Source organism: Bos grunniens, chromosome 9 (genome assembly GCF_055505025.1).
Source record: "Bos grunniens cultivar Pamir isolate PY7600 chromosome 9, Bosgru_T2T1.0, whole genome shotgun sequence".
NCBI lineage: Eukaryota > Metazoa > Chordata > Mammalia > Artiodactyla > Bovidae > Bos > Bos grunniens.
The window spans coordinates 89,424,258-89,448,470 of NC_141173.1; the positions used below are offsets into that span (position 1 = coordinate 89,424,258).

Genomic DNA, 24,213 nt, shown 5'->3' on the forward strand with positions numbered 1-24,213 from the left:
CTAAATAAGTCTAAAAGAGCTAGTTCAGGAAGCGCAAAATTAAAATTGTGATTAAAAAAGCATTGTCTCATATGCTAGCTGGTAGCATTTTCACTTTCCTATGGCATCTTACGGTGTCTTAGAGTCAGCGAAAGATGATACATCACTTTTCTGTAGCAATTAGGTCTATTCAGAGTTATGATGCACTGACAGACTTGTACTGAGAATTCCCATTGTTCAAATTCTAGAATGTGTCTTTCCACCTCCAGAGAACACCTACTGTGCTCTCCGATGGGGGTTTATTATAGATTAATTGTGGTTTCTCTTGCACAGGCAGAATTTCTTCCAGTAAAGTCCTAACACAGCCCAGCTGCTTCTAATGGGTCAGAGTTGTTCATGCTTATAACGAATGAAATAAAAACAGCTGCAATTCCCATTAAGGTACAAATGCTTGCTCTTTACTGTACAGGGATATTTTCTGCTGATTGTTAAATATATGAATATATGAAGTATATCACTTACAGAGAAAATTTTACCTTAGGGCAAAGAGTTCACCCATTTTCTGCATAACTTCTTCATGAGATAGTTTCACTTTCTTCCCAGCTTTTAAAGCCTATTTGGGAGGGGGAGAAATACATACATACATACACATGTGTCCCTTCTCACTAGCATGTTCTGTGATGTACATTCCTAATCTCTTACTGAAAAACCAGGGGCTCTTTTCCCAAGTATGACTATTCCTCCACGTAAAAAGAAAGTTAATTACAGCAGGCATGATTTTTAACATATGTAATTTGAAATTCTGGTATAACTATAGACGCATTTTTCATGCTGCTACTTTTCTCATAACTTGTCAAAACATTTGTTTCTTTAATCGAGAAAAGTGGTCACAGTTTCCTTGACAGGAAACATTTCATTTCAATTCAGTTACATTAAAAGTATACCATAAATGAAAGCTATTTTGAATTTTGGCTTCCCAGATGGCTCAGTGATGAATCTGCCTGCTAATGCAGGAGACACAGGTTCGATTCCTGGGTTGGTTCCTTCCTGAAAAAATCCTCAGATAGGGGAGCCTGGTGGGCAACAAGTCCATGGAGTCACAAAGAGTCGGACATGACTGAGCAACTAATAAACACACAAAATTTGAATTTTAAGTTTTAAAAGGTTTCTTTATAATTTTATATGTAACTGGATTTTTTTTTTCCTGCTTAAATTCAGTGTAGCTTTCTTACCATTCATTACTAGTCTGTTGTACTTCTAAATTCATCATTATAGTGTGAAATTTGTATTTTTCCCCAATAGAACTCAATCCTTGAAAACAAGCATAAAATTGGTATAATTACCTCTGGAATCGACTGAATAGATTCAACAAATTTATCCAGTGATGCTTCCCAGATAGCAAGTTTCACTAGAGAAAAAAGATTAACAATTGAACATTTATCATCACATTTCTACAAAATGCAAAACTGCATAGTACCTTCACTGCCATTTAACAATAGTTTAAGAAGCAGATGGCCAAAAATATGAAACTGACATTTTAGAACACTTACGTATTATATTACAAAAGAGGGCACTACGTAGAAAGAGCTAGAAGAAAGTGAGTCAGTTTCCAAGCTCTGATGGCAGATCAAAGCTACACTGGGTAAAATCTCTGATTTTCTCATACTGCATCTCAGAAGCCCAGAGGATGAGCTACGCCCTGGAATGAAGGGTGGCTCTTTAGCTGGGGCAGGAACCAGACTCTCCTGGCCTTCCCTTCTGCTCCTCCGGGCAGCGGGTATAGCTCAGAAGTCCCAAAGCCTCCTGGCTGGTATGCACAAGCAGCCTGGTATAGACTGGTGGCAGGAACCTTTCTTGGAGAACCTCTGCAGTTTCATACAGGTGTATGGATCTTTACAGAAAAACTGAGAGCCACTGTGACCCTCTGTCCCATTATTGTAAAAAACCAGGGTGTACTTTTCTACAAAGAGGCCTGTGCCCAGTCACACAAGACTGAGCTTTCTTTGCCTGGATTAGAGACAGCCTAAGACCAGCAATCTCAGACAGAAGTGGAGAGAACAAAGGGAGTGATGATAACAACAGCAACAACAATAATATAAAAGTATTTTTGGACAGGTAAGCTTTATCAATACAACTAATAAGGAACGTATAACTGTAGCATGGATACTGTATTTTATACTCTCTCTCTCTATATATATTCTTTTGGAATAAAAAAAGAAATAGGAATTATAAGGTCTTGCTGAAGTACTCTGTGAAAACATGACAAAGTCTACTAAATCTTTTAACTTCCTGGATGAAATGAACACTATGTGACACCTTCTCTGATAAGTAGCAGTAACTTACCTGAGAGGCAAAGGGCATTCGAGAAAGCAAATTTCTCTAGAATGGCATCATCTAAATCCAGCTCTGAATTTAACCGGATTTCCCCTCTGTGAAGTTTTGACTGCCCCCTAAGGAAAAAAGAAAAAGCCTTTTCTAAATCTTGAAAAGTACTTTCTCTCTTCTAAAAAAGTCACCTTATAATCTTTCTAGAGGTCATTTTGGCAACTTGTATCAAGAGTCTCACAAATGTTCTCATACCCTATGATCCAAGTAATTCCACTTCTAGAAATTTATCCTAAGGAAATAGTGAAAGATGCAAAGAAAGATCTGTGTACAGAAAACTTTTTATGGTCAAATGTTTAATAGTAAGAAATCAGGAAAGAAACTAAGTGTGCAAGAACAGTTCATCTACAGGAATTCGGCACAAAAGTAAACATGCATGTTTTGAAAGGATATTTAGTAGAAAAGGGAAAATGGTTACAATAAGTTGCTAAGTGAATAAATGCTGAATGTCTAACTATACACAGTATAATCTAAAATGATGCTAATGCGGTAGGGATGTGGAGGGAAACCGGGCAGTTATGAAAAATTAAGATGCATATGTAGACAATTCTGGAATGACTGGGGAAGTAGGGAAGGAAGGGAATTTGGGGATATAAGCATCATAAGCAAAGAGGAAAAGGACAGGCTAAACTTTCGCGAGAGATGAGCGACCAGAAAGACAAAGAGAGCTGGATGAAGAGGGAGAGAGGAGGCAGAATCCACTCCAAAAGCCTAAGGTGGGGGAAAAACAGAAGACATGAGACAGAGGGCAGAGCTGATGAGATGCTTTATGAAGGAGCTCGGCCCACACAGAGTGAGACAGTAGGCAGTTGGGTCACAGAAAGGACTCACACACCCACCGCACTGGTGGAGGCAAGGATGGTCTCTTGATGAAACCAAATCTGACTCCAGGATCCAGAGCCAAGCACTTGAATCTCTAGAGACTGTGAGATGGGTATGCGTGTGTGCACACCTACAGGTGGGTGGGGGACAATGCCTAGTAAGTCACAGTGCAATCTGGAGGCAGACTATGGGAGGGGAACTGATGGGAAACGTGACCACAAGGCCATGGGCTTAATAATGAATAAAATGAGCAACAATTCTACTGGCTCCTCATCTGTCATGTCCCCGGCTCACACCATCGCTGTCTTCTGCACCCACCGTGGGCCTGGGTCCTCACTCATGAGTCAGGTGCCCAGCGTCTCTGAATCTCACCTGAAAGCTGGTTTGCCACAATCCCGGCGACTATGTCAGATAAAATGATACAGGAAAGCTCATCGCTGGCAATTAGCACTTGCTCTTAGCCCATCTACTCTTTCTATAGCTGGTGTCTCTTCCAAATTTCCCTAAAGCTCTGATTGCGTTGCTTCCTTGCTCAGCACCAAGACTTTTCCCCCAACTCTCACATTCCACTAGGTAGGGACCTCCTTGAGAATAAAGACCTTTTAATCCTGTTCCCACTGCCTGCTCTCTCCACCCTAACATCTCTCCTCATTTTTGCACCCTTGCTGGGACAGGAAAATCAGCCAGGATGCTGTCTCCCCATACCTTTGACCTGAGCAGGTACAGCAGGCCCCCACTTCTTACAGGCACCTCCATTCCTGTGAGTGGTTCCCTTAGAGCATCCCCTCATTATACTAAATACTTTTTATACTCAAAATCAATAGGAAAAAAGCAAAAAGAATTTACATAAGAAAAAAAAGCTACTAGAATAATTTGACAGGTTCATTCTGACAAAGGCACACTACTTTTTACTGATTTCGGCTATTTAGGAAACATTATTTTGGGGTTATACTATCTACTTGTTTTAGTTTATGGGTAGCCTGAGAAGTTAAAAAATTGTCTGTCCACTAATATTAATTGCTTTGGCTTTCTGTTTGTATTAATAGCTTTTTTCCTCAAAATTTGTCTCCAAATTCATAAAGACTTGACCTTCTTTACTGCTTTCCCTAGTTATTTCAAGTGCCTGTTTCATAAATTTGATAAAAAGGTGCTTACTCTGTTTTTGTGTAGTTAAGCTCTTCATTTTCCCAGTGAACCAACGCAATTTCATAGGGCTGAATTTCATGTTTTTCTAGAACTTGCATCACATGCTTCATCTAGAAGAAAAGGAAGATTAACCTCAAATTATCTTGACCCCCTCAGTGATGGTTGTAACATTTTAAAAATTACATTTAATGATGTTTGTTTTGTTCTTCAGGTTTTAAGGAAAAAGCAAACTCATGGTGAGGCTAAACTAACTGGAAGGATACATCCATTTGTTGTTACATTTGGAAAACACAGGGGCCCTTAAAGAGGAAAACAGAAACAACCCATCTCCCACAGCCCAGAGGAAACACGGCAACACTACGGCTTGTTTTCTTTGTGTGTGTTGTCACACACACAAAATGTTTAAGTAAAACACCTGTAAAAATCTAAACAACACAGTAATAGAAAGTGATAATCTCTCTATTCTCCTGCATTCCTAATCCCTGAAGGTAATCATGATTAAACTCGGTGCATATCCTTCCAGACGTCCCCCTACATGTAAATATATGTATGTTTAGTTTGCTTTTTATATAAATGGGATGGTACTGTACATACAAACATTTTCAATGCTGTTCTCCTTAACGGAGGAACCACAACTGATTTAACCATTCTAAATGTCCATTCATGGGGGACTTTTTTCTCCTCTCCACTAACACAATGTCACAGGCACCAGCCTGATGCAAGTATCTTCAGGGCCTGTGGAAATACTTCTTCAGGATTTGTTAGATCAAAAGACACACACGCTTGTAACGGTGACACGCAGGATGTTCACTCTTCACTGTGGCATGCAAGATCGATAGTTGCAGCATGTGGAATCTGTCTCTTTTTACTTGTGGCAGGCAGGATTTCCAATTTTAGAATCCAAAGATTTATGAAAGCATTCTTAAAAAATTACTGAGTATTGTCAGCCTTTTACATCTTTGCAACTTCAAATAGCCAATTTGGGTTACATTTTTCTTACATCTATTGCTGGCCTATATTTCTTTCTCCAGGAAACCACTCCTCAGTCTCTCTCTTCCCACCCTCTATGTGTGTGGGTACCTCCTTTTAGTAAAGCTGGGATTATACGAAGCACACTTTTAGTACAGCTCTGGTATTATATCAGTTATAGTCTGTAACCTGCTCTTTTAATTTAACTGTATCATGTGCTGTGCTGTGCTTAGTTGCTCAGTCTTGTCCAGCTCTTTGAGATCCCACAGACTGTAGCCTGCCAGGCTCCTCTGTCCATGGGGATTCCTCAGGCAAGAATACAGGAATGGGTTACCATGCCCTCCTCCAGGGGATCTTCCCAACCCAGGGATTGAACTCAGGTCTCCCACATTGCAGGTGGATTCTTTACCATCTGAGCCACCAGGAAAGCCTACCAGGCAATCCCCAGGAACAGGCTTTTTTCCCCACATGACTTTTAAGCACTAGATTCTACCTGATAGACAGTAGATTTTATTCTACAGATCTACTTAACAAGCTTTCTCTTATTATGTGTTTTGGTTATTTCTCATTTTTGCTATTGTAAATAATGTGTTGAACATTTCTGTATATCATTCATCACCTATAATGTGATTATTTTCTTTGGGTAACTTTCTAGATGTAAAATTGCTGAGTTAAACATAAAGTTTTGATGTGTATTACCAAACTGCCCCTGAAAAGGCTGTATTAAACAAATCCTGATTGGGATATTAAAGAAATGAATTCCAGTGAGTGAAAATGTTCTAGAAAACTTGATCTTGATCTAAAATAAAACTCAAGGCAGCCAGCTTCCAGTTAACTGTGTGAACACTACTCATTTGTAGGCTATCATGTGAGAAGTACACTTCTTCTATCTGCAGTATAGCAGGGATTCTTCTGATTCTCCACAAATCAGTGTGTGCCCAGAGAATGGAAAATGTAGGTAACCTGTAGTCAAAATGACAATTTTGGAAGATGACAGTGTTAGGATCAACATCATGTAATGCTGAGCAAAGAAACTGAAGATTATCTGTCATTTTATCATCCAATGGCTCAGGTTATTGAGGGCTACTTAACAATTTATTCTCAGAAAACTAAGTTTTAATGCTTTCACACTGTATTTATACTTACAGTTTGGTCTTTCACATTCCAGAACACAGCAGCTCCTTCCCTGATTTAAAAGAATAAACTTGGTTAAAGGTGGAATACATTCTTCAGGGCCACACACAGAGCCATGCTTTAGGTGTAGCTTCTAGAATGTATCTAGAATGCCAATTAAAAAAATATGATTTATTATGGATTTGACATGATGGCCCCTGGATGGATATGATAAACAAAAGCTATTTTTTGAACTTTTGATTAAAAAACTTGGCCTCTCAAAAATTCATGGATTTCTCAAGTGGTTTGCAGAGTAACAATTATTGTAATACTACATAATTTCACGTATCTAGGTTGTTTCATAACCTGATTCAATTTTTTAAAAAAATTCTAAATTCTTTATTTTGTATTGAGGTATAGCCGATTAACAAACAATGCTGGGATAGTTTCAGGTGGACAGCAAAGGGACTCAGCCAGACATATACATCAGTAACATCTTATGGAAAAACCCCAAAGAACTTCTTGGCCAATCTTGGCAATCTGAATTCTAAGAGTTGCAGGATCTACGTAGGGGCACACTGGAGGGACACTGTTCGTACAAGACTACCAAGCTGAACGAGAAAATGAGAGGAGGAGATACAGCAGAGGAAACACCCCAGCTCCGGGAGAAGGTGTGAGGCAGGCATGCGATGTCGCAGAAAAAAGAGCTAGTGGTGTGAGTGGCTGTGGATGAGGGCGGGTAGAGACAAAGGTGGTAAGAGACAACCCCGGAAGGAACTTCCTGCTGTGATCAGGAGTTTGGTCAAATCCTGTGGAATTTTAAGCAGGGTAGTGTAGTGGTCAGAATTACCTACTGTCAAATTATCCTGCCTACAGAGATGCAGACAGACAGACTGGTGGTGGGGTAAGAAGACAGGCAGTGAGACCAGGCAGTGAGTGAGCTGTGGCAAAAGGCCAGGGTAGGGTCTCAGGACGCTGACTGGAGAAGGTACTGAAGCAGCCAGAGCACTAGCTCAGAGAAGCGCCTCCAGGCAGACGAGAGGTCGCAGGAACTGCAGGGTATGGGGCTCAAGCCCTGTGTGACCACGTGTAACTAACAGGTACCTCAAACAGACCTGCTCCAAACTGAGAGCTGCGGTAAGTGGAAAACATGTGCCAGGTTTCACAGACTTAGGAAGAAAAGGAGGATCTAAATCTCATCAATTGTGGACTGGTTACATGTAGAAATGATAATAGTTTCAATATGCTGGATTAGATAAAATGCACCAGTAAAATTAATTTTAGGTAATATATGATGCTCTTATTAGTGCTATTCCAAATTAAACTCATGTTATTTTTTTAAATTAAAGATGTGGCTATTAAACAATGTATCATTATGTACGTGGCTTGCACTTGTGGCCTGCATTGTATTTCTACTGGATGGCATTGATCTAGGGGACCTCAGAAATCCAAATTCCTCACTCGAGTCAAAAGGGATGTGATTCTACTCAGACTAAATGCTGAACCCAATTATGAATCACCCATAGACACAAAGACAGGGCTGCCAGTTATCAGCAATTGTAAGAACTAAGACCAGAGAAACTTCACCGAAGTCTGTATTTTTATGGATGTTCCATGTATTTCTGTCCTGCCACTTATCAGTCCCTTAACTGTGGGTAATTCACTTCAATCCCTCTGACCCTTGGTTTCCTCAGCTGCAAAATGGGGGGGGCGGGGGGGAGGCGCGGTGGGGGGAAGACTCTCTTCAAGTGTTGTGAGGATAACATGAGATGATTTTAAATGGTTTCTACTATCATCACCATGCCTACTCAGCTGCTCCAGAGTATTTGGTGTTAAAACAACCTTTAGAGAAAAGGAATGAATGTATGTGAGGCAGGGTCCCAGGCTGAAGTCTCTGGAGACGTAAGGTGGTCTAAAACTTTAGCTGAAGAGTTTCAGAGGGAGAAGAAAGAAAAGGAAGAAAATGGCAAGGAAGAAAAGACAGCAGGGCAGGTAGCATGTATACGTGAGAAGGAGCCCTGAAGCTGAATGGGAAACACCATGCTTACATGTTCTCAGTAAATGAAAACCCAGATTTATATATAAAGATAAGCACACTCCAAGTTACCCGAGTGGGCCTCTGTTGATGACCTCAACCTGAGCCTCCTTCAGCCTCTTGCTCTCAGGCAGGCCAGAACGTTGGGGAGGCCATCGGTTCCCTCCATCCCTGCATCCTGCAGAGCTCCATTATTTCCAACAGTGGTTCCTGCTTTAGCCTTGTCCAAGGCTCTCTTCTGATAACATGTTAAGTGCACCCTTTACTGTCACGAATCATGCATGGTATAAATGACTTGCACAGATGATACAAAGATGACATAGTGCTGAAAGTTAACTTAGAACACAAGGAATGAAAAATCCCTGATATCTTCCCTGGGGCGAGGCGGGGAATTCATTACTTTATAAGAGGATTTACCAGCAAATGCCTAAAACTAACAAACTCTCTTATTCAAATAACAGCCAAAGGATAAATTTTAATCACAAATCCTGAACACATTTACTGCTAAGAGATGAGGTATACCTGCACCTTTAAGGACCACATTACCTGGCCACACAGCCCACCTCCCACTGCGGTTGCTCTCCTGTCTTACCTGAAGAAGAATATTGTACCAGGATCACCTTCTTTTGCAGAATTTTCCACACCCATCACCAGAATGTTTGCTGCATCTGTGATAAAAGAGCAAAAAGCTATGTCACAAGGTGACACATGGTTTCAGGGTCACCTTCAACAAAGTGCTTGTGATCATATCTTCACACACCATGAAGTGCTCTGCAACACAGTCACACTTTCTACTAAGGTTTCTGAAAGTATTTAACATGATAAAATGAGAAGACCACAGGAAATTACTTGAACAAAATATTCAACAACCTGTGACACTATTATTAGAGCTATTTAGAACTCATTCTTGCCCATTTTGATTCAGTAATCACTAGAAGTTGATAATTATTAAAGTCTCAGCTTCAGTATGACTATGGTTCAAGAATTTGGGAGTGGGGTGAAGGAGGGATGGATTGGGAGCCTGGGGTTAGCAGACACAAACCATTCTATAGAGAAGGAATAAAGAACAAGGTCCTACCAAATAACACAGGGAACTATGTCCAATATCCTAAGATAAACCATAATAGAAAAAGAATATAAAACGGAATCACTTTGCTCTACAGCTGAAAGTAACACACTGGAAATCAACTGTACTTCAATTTAAAAAGAATTAAACTTTTTATAAATAATTTGAAATAAAAGTTGAGGAGCAATTAACATATTCTCTTCCTTTACAATTTTATTAATAATATAGTTTTAATATTCTCAAACTGCTCAAAATTTCACTGAATTTTAAATTATATTGTAGACAGTGTGGAAAATAGAAAACACACAGAGACAAAGACACCTGCCATTTTAAAACACATCTGATTTCAAAGTCAATCATGAGAACTACCACAGCAGTCATCAGTAGCTATTAAAATATTTTAACATTTTAAATATAAATATATACGTATATATTCACCAATAAGTAGTTACTTTGTATATTATTTTAGTAGTATTTACTATATTCTATCATAAATTATAAACAACACATTAATCTATCAATTAATAAACATACTAATTAATATGCAAATTGTTGTCTAATTTCTTGGCCTAAACTTAGGATCCTAAAATCTTTAGAGTTCCTGATAGAGGAATGGAGGATTCAGGTGGAGACCAAATCCTAAACTTCGGTGCACTCACACTTCCCTGAGTACTGATACTACATCGATGGATGGAGGGCAAGGTTCACACGTACAGTGGAGAACACCACAAATGAAACAGGCAAGATTCAGGGCATGGTGTGAGAAACCAAGTCTGTGAGGCACAAGACCTCACTGCTGACAGCCTCTGCAATCAGCCAAGAAGACCCCAGGGCGAGTTTTCATCTCGGGGGCCCTGGACACAGCTGTTTTTCTAAGTCAGTTATATTTCTTTCTGCCACCAAATAGTCTGGTCAGATCATCAAGGCCAAAGAGCACCATGACATTTCAACTGTTTCTTACAGGCAGTGACTTTCAAAAATTTTCTCTGTAGCAGCGAGGTTTTTCCACCTACTATTTTTGCTACTTTGAGGTCAATTCATGAATTTTCCAAAGTGTTCCAAGTCACTTATTTTTTCATGTATTTCTCAAAGTGTTCCTCACACTACCCTACAACCCTCAGTTTAATTCTCCTTTTAAATATTGTGTTTATCTTTTAACTAATTCTGTTAGTTTAAAATATTTCTATTAATTTTATGGTTCTTCTGTAATACTAATAACTTTTAAATGTGACAGAAATGAAGTGGCATGGCCTTTGATCATCCCAAATAAGACTGATCCTATAAATAAAGCTGAGTGAACCATACTGATTTTAATCTTATCTTTGTCATCTGCATAAGGAGATTTAACACCCCTTTTATGATACTGTTGTTTAAATTGAAAATGAAACCTAAACAAACATGTATTTCAGACAGTTATCATAGGAAAATTACTTTCTAATACATTTTAACATACTTGGTCCCTGGTTCAAGGAGATGTACCTCGAGGCAAGCTTGTCACTTCGACGTATCCATGGGACGTCAGATCTTGAGAGAGGCTTCCAAGATGGTACTCATCTGCGGTTGCAAACGCAGTGCATTGCATCAGGTCCTGCACCAGGGAGAGGGGCATGACATGGGTTACTAAGAGGCGCCTGACACAGCTGTCACACTACAGGGAGGAGGACTCTGTGCTGCGAAGCTGGCAGGCGAGCCTTTTCTCCAAACATCTCAAAGATTCGGACAAGGGATGTGAGAAAGACGGAGAACAAGACATTACACGGAGGCAGATTTCAGCTCAACCTATGCAAGAACTTTCTCCTGCTAGTCAAAAAGATGAAATGGCCTAGATGAAAACGGAACCAACCCCACCGGTTGTGCTTCAAGCACAGACTGAACAAAAGATGAGAGAGGATTAAGGGATTCTATGGGCGCCAGGATGAAATGCTATTTAAAGTCTGTCCAACCTTGAGTTTCCATGGCTCTTGCTCCCAGCAGCATTATTATTTGAGGTCATTTGGTAATCTGCCACTAGCCTTGAACAGGCAGAGATTAGTCTGTATCTACAAAGGAATTACAGATGTTTTTGCTCTGGTTAACTTCACTCCGGTTGAAAGTTCTCCAGATCTGAGAATGAGTGCAGGTTTGGAGGTGAGTGCTTTGGCTTCTGCACTAGGAGTCTCACTTGTGTGTACATGTAGGTATTTATGTTGTGTCTCTACAATACACGCATGGCAAGCATATGGCCCAGCACACGGTGTTTTTGTCCATCTGTAGGTCACAAGCTATCATTGAGTCCTGATGTTGATTTAGTTGGCCCAATCCTGCTTAAAAAAAAAAAATAGAATGAAATAGAAAATATTAGAGTTCATAATTCATAGTCAGGACTTTTATTTTATGATGTTTTCTGTCACATATATATGTAGGTATGCTGGGTCACTACATAGAATGTAAAATAAATTCCTCACCGTTGAATGTGGTCAATAAAATTCAAAAGCTACGGGTAGAGGTGCTCAGAGGTTAGGCAGAGAATTAGATTCATTAAAAAAAAAACAACAAAAGACTCAGAGTAACAAGGTTGTTGTGAAGTTTACACAAGCTGATGAATGTCAACTGTTCAGAACCATGACAAGCACAAATGTTCAACATTTGTTACAGCCGTTATTACAGCACAGATATACATGTTTGTGTTAGTTGCTCAATTGTGTCCAGCTCTTTGCAACCTCATGGGCTATAGCCCCGTCAGGCTCCTCTTTCCATGGGATTCTCCAGGCAAGAATACTGTAGTGGGTTGCCATTCGCTTCTCCGGGGGATCTTCCTGACCCAGGGATAGAACTCGGGGCTTCTACATCGCAGGCAGATTCTTTACCGTCTGAGCCACCGGGGACATATATGCTTAAAGCATCAAAATGCAAGGGGGTTAAAAAGTCTATCAAGTAGTTTACATCTGGATTTTCATTTGTTCATAATTTTATATTTTAGTATCCACCTGTCAGAACATTAGTGAGTCTACTGTCTTTGGTACATATGGTGCTTTGGCCCAGTGTTGGTCAAAAGAGTTTTATGAGTCATTACATCAAAATTTATTCCTAAGATTTACTCATCTTGGCTCCTAATTTCTTTCCCTTTCTGTTACATTCCTAGTATGCAATTTAAGAAAAGTAGCACATACATTCCTTCCTTCCTCCTACTTTTGTTACCTAACTCCTGGCCCCTTCTCAAGAAATGACTTCACCCTGCTTTGCCTCTTCCATCTGTTCTAACGTGTGGTTTAAAAAGCACCAGAAGAATACACGGAGGACCTGAAAAACCTAAAATCAGTAAACTATCCACTCAGAAGCAAAACACTGTTCTTATTTTCACTCAGTTAGGGAAAAAAAGCTGAAATTGTTGCCAAATGTGAGATATATGGATGTGGGACCCTCCAGTTGCACATATCTGATGAGCCTGATTCCCAGTCATTGTAGAGGTAAGAAGGCACCGTGACAAAAACACGGGCACTCGTACGGCCAGATGAAAGCTGCTTACTGGAGTACAGACACAGGTTCTGTGCTCAAGATTTAGAACGGCGGGCACTAGCTGTTCTTTTAAGGCTCTGTGGAATTAAGAGGAGCTGGCAGGATATGAGATTAAGGTGACTGAAAGAAAGGAATCCCCCAGGTAAGAGGCCTCAGGAAAGGCCACAGCAGGCAAGCTCTACTCTGCAAAACCTGACAACTTCAGAAGGCTGCTACACAAAATCCCAGGGCAGCCAGTTGACGTCAGAGTTCCTTCTTGGGCCGCTAGAGCTGATGTGCTTAGTTTAGGCTGCAGTGGGAAGAGCAGGACGCATGAAGGAGGAGACAGGAGATAAGGAGAAGATCACCAGCTAGTCCAGGGGAGGGTCTTCCCATTACTGTACTGGAAATGGCACTGGCTGGCTGTCTCTAGCATCAGAGCCTTATGCTGGCAGCCGGGAGAACTATCCAACTTAAGAGTCACCCACATACTGTGTTCAAGGTCTCAACAAATTATCAATAATAAGGTGCCATTTGACACAACATCCAGACTTCTAGCATCTTTTGCACCTGGCAGTAACTGACCAGGGTCGAGGAGGGGGCCAGGTTCTTCGGTTGACACTGTCCCTCCCACTCCCTCCTGTCTCGCGCCTGCTTCGCCACGTTTGTTTTTGATCAGGCCCATCTGTGCTAAAAAAACAGAAGAAGAAGAAGAAAAAAAAAAACTTACACTGTTTTACATTCTCAAAAATGGCATAAGTCAAAGCACTCAATCACTACTTCCATGAGAAAATATGTGCTGAGCTCCAAAGAGTCAGGTTATAAATTTTTAAACACAGTCTGTTTTTACTTAGTCATTCCAAGGATCTTTGCAGATTTGCTGAAGATGGTCACCTTCCCTTCTCTCGCCATCTCCTATTTAGTTTGGCTCAAAGTTCCAGCCAGTGTCACGCAGCCTATGGCTCAGCTAACATTACGTAACCTCTATGGCTCGCCACACTACTTTCTGTATCCTCCTTAAACATCTGGGACCTGAGTCGGTTTAAGTTACGAATCTTCTATGAATAAACGATTCACAAGGTTTACCAATTTGACCTGTTATACCTATCTTTGGGGAGTTTTATTTCCTTTGCTTTTTGATTTCAAGACTGTATTTAAATCCATTTGGTAAAGGGAAACAGTATGTGTCATCTCCACGTTAACCCCCCCATCATTTAAAGATGTTTTTACTCTGCCAGAAGTTTTCACTTTCAGACACGTCTTTTTCTGGATTATTTAAAATAATAAACCATTCTTTTTTGGGCATCAAATACAAATATTAATATATAGCGAACTTCAGGTTCTAGGATGGGGATCAACAACTTGTTCTTAAATAAATGTGTCAAACCAACCTAAAATTGTTCTTGGATTTATGACTTATATTTAAGCCTTTCTATTTTAAAATGTTAAACAAACAAAAACCAAACCAAAGCCAAGAAAACCACTGTGTGTGTAGTGTTTCATTCTTCTGGTCACAGAAAACATATTCCAGCAGATGGGGCTAGAAATTTATATATGATTCTTGTTTTAGAATATCACACACTCTGACGGAATACTTTTCTTGAAAAAGAAAGTTTATTTTTATTCATGTTCTTTTACTGAAAAAAAAATTAAGGTTTTTTTCTTTGGTAATCTTACTTCTATGTTACTAGGGGGTAAAAAATGTACGTTTTCCTGTTATATACAGATTATAGGTGATCGCTTCGCAGCCTTCTGGCTAAGATCATGTACAGATTACAGGTCAAAGTTATAAAACAGATATATTTTACATTACTACTATAAAGCCTCTTATGGCCTTCTCTGGTGGCTCAGACGGTAAAGAATCTGCCTGCAACGCGGGAGACCTGATTCCGATCCCTGGGTTGGGAAGATCCCCTGGAGGAGGGCATGGCAACCCCCTCCAGTATCCTTGCCTGGAGAATCCCCATGGACAGAGGAGCCTGGCGGGCCACAGTCCATAGCCTTGCAAAGAGTCAGACATACCTGAGCAACTAAGCACAGCACAGCACAGTATAAGGCTTCAGCTTTTAAGCTTTTTGACTACAACCCATGGTGAGTTGTACAACCCAAAGAAGCCCTCTCACATACACACCATACACAGGCACCCACACCAATAACTGACACGAACACATCACAGAACGGCGTGTACCTTGATCGTGAGTGACGCATTGATTCTATTTCATTACATAAGCAAACCGAAGTGGGAAAAAACAACTACTAACCACCCACTAGTTAATCTCACAACACTCTGTAGTGCTAGCCTGAAGCCACCACTGGGTGTCCCCCCCCAGCCAGCATCCACGCCGCTCAGGGAGGCCCTCATCCTCAGGCATTGTCCTCCTCCAAGACAGGACAGACCACCCAGGAGCACTGTCCCTGTCATGATAAATGATGAGCCAATGGGATGTAGGCTGACTATCTCAACAGGGCAGGATCTCTGCAAATGGGACCAGGTGAAGTGCTGACTCCGACATAGAAGGTAAGTAAGTAGGCTCATGCAGTCCGTTTCAGGTGCTTGCGTGCGGCTGCGGGTAGAGGGTGAGTTCAGGTACACGCATGGGGAACGAGACAAAGCGTGTCTCTTTCTGGTACAAAGTAGAGTCCTTTCCTGACTCAGTGCAGAGTGGAGGTAAGGGCTCCGCCACCACAGGGGACTGGCCAGCCCCGTGATGCCCACGAGGAAATGGAGGGGCCCACTACTCGGGGCAGACAAATACTCGGGGCAGACAAAAGCTAGTCTTCGACCTATGGTTTATGTTCACCTTTAAGATCATTAGAAAATAATGCTCCAAAATCACAGTCCCTCAGATCACTTCAGAAAACCTCTTAGAAAAGATTTTCTATTATTTTCCTGTGCTTCCAGAGAAACAACATACTCTTTCTGTTTTTGCAAAACTCAAACTAAAGTCACAGCTACTACATTATGTAACATGTCCTATGTCAGGACCCAGGAAACAAATGATGCCTTAAATTTGGTGATGGAAAAAAAGTTATTTCTTGCAAGACATTCTTATGTTTTTCTTTTTCTCTTGTTAGACAACATGAAATGTACAACCCAGGAGGATTCCTGCTTTTTCCTTAATCACTGGGCTTCTCAAAACTAAACATTCAACTGGATTATGCATATCAGGTATCTGATAATATCTCTTTCTCTGTTCATGTCAGCTGCTTGCTCTGTTTTAAATGTAATGCTTTTATTACCTCAATGGAAGCACTAAATTTTGAAAATCTACTTCAAATCCTTTCCTGGAAGCAGAAAAAAAAAAATTCTAAAGAAAAATAAAAAACAGAATTTAGGAAAATTGCTTTCAAGTCCATGGACAACCCAAAGAAATCATGTCTCTTTGATAATTTACAACCAACAACTATTAAAAAAAAAAAAAAAAAAAGTGACATCTCTGACTCTGTCAGACTTTCTTTCATTAGACACTTGATCCTGCTCTGGGTTGCCAGATATAACAAAAGAAAAAAGGGACTTGATCCTCCGTTTTTGATCTGCTATAATTCAGGTTTCTACACTTAATTTTCTTTCAGTTACCTAAATGCTAAATTTCCCAGATGATCACATAGCGAAACAATGTAATTAAAAACTCAAGAGCTACAAAGAAAAGGGTGAGAGTAGAATGAATCCCAAACTCCCACCCTTTATATTCTGGGTTTGAAAGAAACAAAACAATAATGTAAACAAAGCTAGAATCCAAATAAAAATCATTTACCAGCTCTGGTGGCTCAGATGGTAAAGAAGATGCCTGCAGTGTAGACACCAGGTTCGATCCCTGGGTCAGGAAGATCCCATGTCAAAGGGAATGGCAACCCACTCCAGTATCCTTGCCTGGGCTAGCCTATGGACAGAAGAGCCTGGCGGGCTATAGTCCTCGGAGTCACGAAGAGTCAGACACGACTCAGTGACTAACACTAATCAGCCCCTAACTTTACAACCTGAGGATATGACAAGAAGGCCTGTACACATTTTTAAAGGAAGTCAACCTCACAGTAAAAACACACACACACACACACACACACACACACACACAAACCCACCAAATTAAATGCTCAGGGTCTACTTCTCAAAATCGAAATTTTAACCTGTTTCGACCCTAACCTGTTTTCTGATAGATTCAGAATGTCTCATTAAATTTTAAATATTTGACACTCCTATTTTTAATGTTGATGATACAGACATCTAAGATTCCTTTGCTTCTCTTCCATCCTTTTCAGTTTAATAAACATTTATTAAGTATCAGGCATAGTTTTAAGTATCATGCAAGATACACATGTTAATGAAGGGCTTGATCTTCACCTTAAATATTTACCATTTAGTGGGGAAAAGTATATTGTAGAGAAATTCCCATAAACCTCATAACAGGGACCCCCTTCAACCTTCGAAGGATAAAAAAGCAAAGACCTTGACTCTGCTTTTTCAATTCTAACTTGCCACGTCCTTTGCCACCTGCTCCCACGCAGTCATCATCAGCTTAGAAGTGCTTACCTGTCTACACAGTTAACTTAAAATTTTTTTCTTAAACTTAATATAGAATTTCTACAGTTTGAGTTTTTTTAAGTGGGGGCTTTTTTTTGTGTGTGTGTGTGTCCGACTCTTTGACACCCCATGGACTGTAGCTCACCAGGCTCTTCTGTCCATGGGATTCTCCAGGCAAGAATACTGGAGTGGGTTGCCATTTCCTTCTCCATAAGTGGGGGCTTTTTAATAGCACTATTCCTAAAGTGAACTTAATACTAATCTTTTCCAAAATTTCCTTAGGCCACTAACTAATCCTTTTATAAACTACATTTCTATATTTAATTGCCTCTATTTTGCCTTTATACATATGGTGAGTGCGTGCTCAGCTGCTCAGTCACATCCAACTCTTTGTGACCCCATGGACTGTAGCCTGCCAGGTTTCTCGGCCCATGGGATTTGCCAGGCAAGAATGCTGGAGTGGGCTGCCATTTCCTCCTCCAAGAATTGTCCCAACCCAGGGATCAAACCCGTGTTGCCTGCATTGGCAGGTGGGTTCTTCACCACTGAGCCACCTGGGAAGCCCTTTATATCTACCACTAATTCCTCTAATTACGATGCTGATTCCTTTTGGAGGTAACAGGTTGTGCTGCTGCTGCTGCTGCTGCTAAGTCACTTCAGTCATGTCTGACTCTGTGTGACCCCACAGACGGAAGCCCACCGGGTTCCCCCGTCCCTGGGATTCTCCAGGAAAGAACACTGGAGTGGGTTGCCATTTCCTTTTCCAATGCATGAAAGTGAAAGTGAAAGTAAAGTCACTCAGTCATATCCAACTCTTAGCGACCTCATGGACTGCAACCTACCAGGCTTCTCTGTCCATGGGATTTTCCAGGCAAGAGTACTGGAGTGGGGTGCCATCGCCTTCTCCAACAGGTTGTACTACTAAGCTTCAAAGACCCTGAAAGCAGCATTGAGCAGGTGCTCTCCTATGCTGGCAGGGAGGCCAAGCTGGGACACACAGGGGTTCAGAGAGATCATCAGAGAACAGAGGCGCTACCACCACCCATGTTTTTACCTCCTTCACAGGCAGAACTGGAAGATTGGTCCTAGACGGCTGCCTGGTCCTTGAAGCTTTCAGTGGTCTCTTGATTTGTGGAAAGTCTTGTTTAGAAACTGTTTCCGTGGACACAGATGAGGAATGTCTCTTTAATATTTTTATAAACCACTTAGAACCTAGCAGATTTGGTTTGTGAGTCACTTTCCTGTGAGTACTGACAGAGTTCCTGGTTGGAAGGTGAGCTTTTCCATCTTGGCAACACGCAGTGTTGAATGGAGGGAGTACATTTGTATTTGATATTTTCTGGTTCATCCACAGGATCTGAGACTTATTCAAACCACCAGTTGCTGCATCAGGAAAGAACAAATCCAAGTTCTGATTTCTTGTCAGGGCTGTGCGTGCTGCAGTCTCAAATTCCTTAAGTGGTTTTAACATTTGATGAGTAAGTCTTTGGCACTGACATGCTTTTGACAAAATATGGCGAGATCCAGCCAGGGCTCTGAGAAGTCTGGCTGACATTACCATAACCCAAGCTAAAAGACAAGAATTCAAAGTTCAAGTTGAGAAAAAAAAAAAAAAAACTTAAAAAAATACATACAAGATGAATGGATATAGAAGTTGTGGTATATATACACAATGGACTATTACTCAGCCATAAAAAGGCATTTGAATCAGTTCTAATGAGGCGGATCAACCTAGAGCCTATTATACAGAGTGAAGTAAGTCAGAAAGAGAAAGATAAATATCATATACTAACATATATATATGGAATCTAGGAAGATGGTACTAATGAATTTATTTGCAGGGCAGCAATGGAAAAAGCAATGGCACCCCACTCCAGTACTCTTGCTTGGCAAATCCCATGGACGGAGGAGCCTGGTAGGCTGCAGTCCATGGGGTCTCGAAGAGTCGGACACGACTGAGCGACTTCCCTTTCACTTTTCACTTTCATGCATTGGAGAAGCAAATGACAACCCACTCCAGTGTTCTTGCCTGGAGAATCCCAGGGACGGGGGAGCCTGGTGGGCTGCCGTCTATGGGGTCACACAGAGTTGGACACGACTGAAGTGACTTAGCAGCAGCAGCAATGGAGAAAGAGACATAGAGAACAGATCTATGGACATGGGGGGAGGGGAGGCGAGAGAGGGTGAGATGCGTGGAGAGAGTAACGCGGAAACTTACATTACCATATGTGAAATGGAAAGCCAATGGGAATTTGCTGTATGACTCAGGAAACTCAAACAGGGGCTGTGTATCAACCTAGAGGGGTGGGATGGGGCGGGAGGTGGGAGTGAGGTTCAAGACGGAGGGGACATATGTACATCTATGGTTGATTCACGTTGATGTTTGACAGAAAACAACAAAATTCTGTAAAGCAATTATCCTTCAATTAAAAAATAAATTAATTAAAAAAAACACATATAGTGTTTTCCTGGGTAACAGGTATATTTCTGTAAAACAATTTGCAAAACAGATACATCTTACTGAAGTGTGCTGTTGTTAGTCACTTAGTCGTGTCCGACTCTTTGTGACCCCACGGACTATAGCCTGCCAGGCTCCTCTGTCCATGGGATTCTCCAGGCAAGAATACTGGAGTGGGTTGCCATTTCCTTCTCCAACTGAAGCCTACTGAAAGGTTAAAAAAACAAATTTTAATGTTTCCATCACCTGTAGTCAACTTCTGGCCTTCTTTCTGGAGGGTTACAAGGACATGAAAAGGACCTCAAAAAAAAAAAAAAAAAAAAAACAGTAATGAGGATCTCTTCATTTACTTCACTAGCATATCAACTATTTAAAATGAAATTAGTACTTCTAAACCCCTTTATTCAAAATGTATTCAGGGACTTTCCTAGCTGTCCAGTGGTTAAGACTGCCCTGCCACTGCAGAAGGTGAGGGTTTGATTCCTGGTCAGGGAACTAAGATCCCCAATGCCAAGGCCAAAAAAAAGTATTCAGCCTTTACAATAAGATAAGCAATGAGCTGGGACCAGAGATACACCCATGGAAGACTAGGGTTCCTACCATCAAGCTAATGGTCTCCTGAAGGAGACAGGCGTGTGCAAATGCCTCATTATAACTGAGTGGAGCAGCCCTAGGCCCCACCAAAGAACTACAATAGAAGGCTCCTAAGTCTACATGAAGAGTCAGGAAAGGCTCCCAGAAAGATTCAAGCTGATTCTTGAAGGGGAACATGCTTTTCAGGGTGGGGCTGGGCATGGCAGTAGGGCTAAAGGTTGTGAGACACACACACACACACACACCCAATAGAAATACTGTACGTAAATAATCTCCCCTCTTATTTACAGTTTAAAACATCTGTTCTTTAAAAGTAAGCCTGGAGGGACTTCCCTGGCCATCCAGTGGTTAAGACTCCACACTTCAGTGGAAAGGGGCACAGGTTGGATCCCTAGTTGGGGAACTAAGATCCCATAGCAGGCAAAAAAAAAAAGTAAGCTTGTAGTAGTCTATGGGGCCACACAGAGTCCGACAGACTGAAGTGACTTAGCTTCAGCAGTGGTAGGAAATCAATAACAATTGTTTAAGAAAGTAACATGCTAGGGGCTGGAAATACAGATATATAACAACAATCTCAGTACTCAGCATCTAGTGGGGGAAACGGCAAACTGTGATGAGTACATAACAGAGTTATGTATCAATTGCTCTCAGGTGCAGAGAAAGGAACCTCTGGCTGTGGGTGGATGGGGCTTATCAGAGGTGACATTTGAACTGGGTTTCAAAAGGGCAGAGGGATCAACAAGTTACCACCCTCCACCCCCACCAGGTACACAGTTCATTTGACAACGTGCAGCTTCTGCCTCCCCGAAGCGGCTGGATCCTGAGTACTGATGCTAACGAGCTTCCACCACCAGGGAGAAGGCAGAGCTTTTCACGAGAGACGCACGCAGTCAGATACACATCTAAGAAACATATCTGCGGTGAAAATGTAGAGGAGGAACTGACAGAGACTAAGACATTGCTTCCTGAGTACTTGGTACCCAGCAAATCCTCTGCTCCACCTCACAACAATCCCGTGAGGTACTTCACAGGGGAAACGGGGGCTTACTGGGGCGGACTGCTTATAGTCAGCCATAGAGCTGGAAGCAAGTCCCTGGCCTTTCCAATTCCAAAGGAGACACTGAAATCACCGCATATATGTTATCTCCCTTTAAAAGGATGAGGACAAGGATGAGTCCCTGTGATATTTGGGAGGCAGAACCTGCAGCTTTTAAAATATCTTCAAAAAAGCAGTTTTATTACCTGTCTTCATTGCCTCTTCTCTGATATCCCTGAACCCGCTCCAATCAGGCTTTCATTCCTAACACTTCACCAAAACCCATTTGTCAAGGCCAGCAATGACCTCTGCATCAGACTTCTCAGCCTTCGTTTTCCCTCACTGACCAGCAACATGGAATACAGCGGACCACTCCACCCCCTACCTCACTCGCCACTTTTCATCCTCACTGGGTGCACCTCTGTCTCTCCTGCTGGTTTCCCATTCCAAGAATGTAACACACCAAAGCTCAGAATTTGGGCCACATTTCCTCTCCATTCCCAGCTCCCATTGATCTCCTCCAATCTCACAGTTTGATATAGTTACCTACACACTGATAAATAGCAAATATTTATCCCTAAACTACTCCGACAAGCATGAAAACTGTAACAGGCTCAAAACTGAGCTTCTGAAACCTTCCTGCAAATCCTACTCTTCCCACAGTCTCCCCAGACTCGTGAAGCAGCAAATACATCCTATATTTGCTAAGGCCCCTCACCTGCAGGCCACCTGGGCGCTTCTCTTCCTTCTCCATACCCAGTCCGGCAGCAAGTCCCACTGGCTTGGCTCTGACCGGTCCTCAACAACCCGGCCACCACCCTGGTCCACGCTGCTGTTTTGCTCAGGGATTACTGTCACAGCATCCACACTGGGTTCCCAGCTTCTGTTCTTCACATTCTTCTGAATATTGCAACCAAATTTACTAATTTACAAAGTCAGATTCTCTCTTCCCTCTTTGTAAAGTTTAATGATGGCCTCACACTTCACTTGAAATAAAAGCCAAAGACCTTAACGTGGACTGCATGGTCCTCCCTTCTCTGGCCTTTACCACGACTCTAATGTCTCCTACAGCTTTTTCCCCCTCACTCCTTTTACTCCAGTCACTCTGGCATCTGGATCTGTGCACTTATTACCCTTACACTCTTCTCCCAGGTGTCTGTAAACCTATTTATTCCCTCACATCCTTCAGACCTCTGCTCAAATGCCTCCTGGGCAGTGACATCTTCCTGGACCACTTCATTCAAAATGCACACCAGAGACTTCCCTGGTGGTCCAGTGATTAAGAATCCATCTTGCAATACAGAACACTTGGGTTTGATTCCTGATAAGGGAACTAAGATCCCACATGCTGCAGGGAAAAGAAGTTGAGGAGCCCAAACAAAGACCCAGCATAGGCAAAAAGAACCATTAAAAAAGAAGAAGAAGAAGAAAAAAAAAAGACAGCAGCACTAGCTTTTTCCACTTTCTATCTCTCCACTGCATTTAACATCATTTACCAATACTTTGTGTTCTTACTTTATTAACTCACACAAGTTATGAACTGAGTTCCTGCCATGTGCCAGACATTGTTCTACTTGCTAACACAGCTGAAAATAAAATAGACAAAAATCCCTGTCTTTTGAAACTTACATCACAGTGGGGATGACAGATAATATATGCGGTAAACCACCATTATATACAATAAATAGTCACAATGCTATAATATATAGTCTTGATGTTACAAAATATACAGTAAGTAGTCACAATGCTATAACGGGAAGAAACAGAAGAGGAAAGGAGATTTTTGTCTCTCTCTCTCCTGTGGCATATAAGCTCCTTGAGGATAGAGTTGCCTTCTGTTCAGCTGTGTCTACTGTGACCAGAGTGCCCAGCACACAATACGTATTCAACTCATATTTTCTGAATGAAATATTCAGAAACATGCATCCCTAAATATGCAATTTCTTGGATGCATTTCCTACTTCTAAGAACACACCAACTAAGAAAACTGTATCAACTAGGCTACAATTCAATGGCTAAGAGGCGCTAATCTGGGAGCATGCCTTCCAATTCCTTAAGCTGCTCAAAATGATCTTTGCAGTTACCGCTGTGCACTGGCTCAAAAAAAGGATTCCTATGTGTTATGGATGGAATGCTTTTTACTTCCAACTAAGTCGACCAAAGATCACCGTAACAGGCAGGGGACCTCCGCGGTCCCGGTGAAACATGTGACCCAAGACATTCAGGGCGGCGGGCAGCAAAGGCGGGCACCAATGTGCAGGACCATACAAGCTCGGAGAACAAGGCAGTGCACTAACCTCTCGGCTGGACGAGAAGAGGGATGCGCAGGGCGCGCGAGCTTCCGCGGCCCGGCCGCAGACAAGAGACCGAGCAGCAGCCGCAGCCCGGCGCGCTCCCCGCAGCCAGTCCCAATCCCGACCGGTGTACCAGCAAGCGCCCGGCACTGCGCAGGCGCACAGGGATCCTGGCCCCAGCGGCGCGTGAGTCGCCCTGTCCACGTGACCGCAGGACCACGTGACCCGTGCCGCCGCGACCCGAGCCGCTCCCTGGTCTCTGAGACGTCCCGGTCCCTGCTTGCTTCCGCCTTCCGCCCGCTTCCTGATTCCGCTCCTCTCGT

The 24,213-nt window shown here is 41.9% G+C and overlaps 1 protein-coding gene across 17 annotated transcripts in view; it reads right to left on the reverse strand.

The window, feature by feature from the left end:
• RMND1 (required for meiotic nuclear division 1 homolog) overlaps window positions 1-24,043 on the reverse strand; it is a 34,275-nt gene extending 10,232 nt beyond the window's left edge. For 2 of the 17 annotated variants that reach the window (XR_015133327.1, XM_086318337.1), the window contains exons 1-10: window positions 23,894-24,043; window positions 20,213-20,266; window positions 18,563-19,077; window positions 10,995-11,103; window positions 9,042-9,117; window positions 6,448-6,487; window positions 4,342-4,442; window positions 2,323-2,429; window positions 1,323-1,387; window positions 516-592 (exon numbers count right to left, since the gene is read on the reverse strand). Coding sequence is in view for 11 of the 17 variants with exons in the window: in XM_086318337.1 (XP_086174463.1) it covers window positions 516-592; window positions 1,323-1,387; window positions 2,323-2,429; window positions 4,342-4,442; window positions 6,448-6,487; window positions 9,042-9,117; window positions 10,995-11,103; window positions 18,563-19,069 (1,082 nt within the window). In the remaining 6 variants the exon portion in view is untranslated. Of the gene's footprint in view, window positions 1-501; window positions 593-1,322; window positions 1,388-2,322; window positions 2,430-4,341; window positions 4,443-6,447; window positions 6,488-9,041; window positions 9,118-10,968; window positions 11,104-18,562; window positions 19,078-20,212; window positions 20,267-22,314; window positions 22,497-23,893 lie in introns of all 17 variants that reach the window. The other 15 variants (XR_015133328.1, XM_086318338.1, XR_015133331.1 and 12 more) reach the window with 13 other exon arrangements.
• Between the last annotated feature and the right edge of the window lie 170 nt (window positions 24,044-24,213).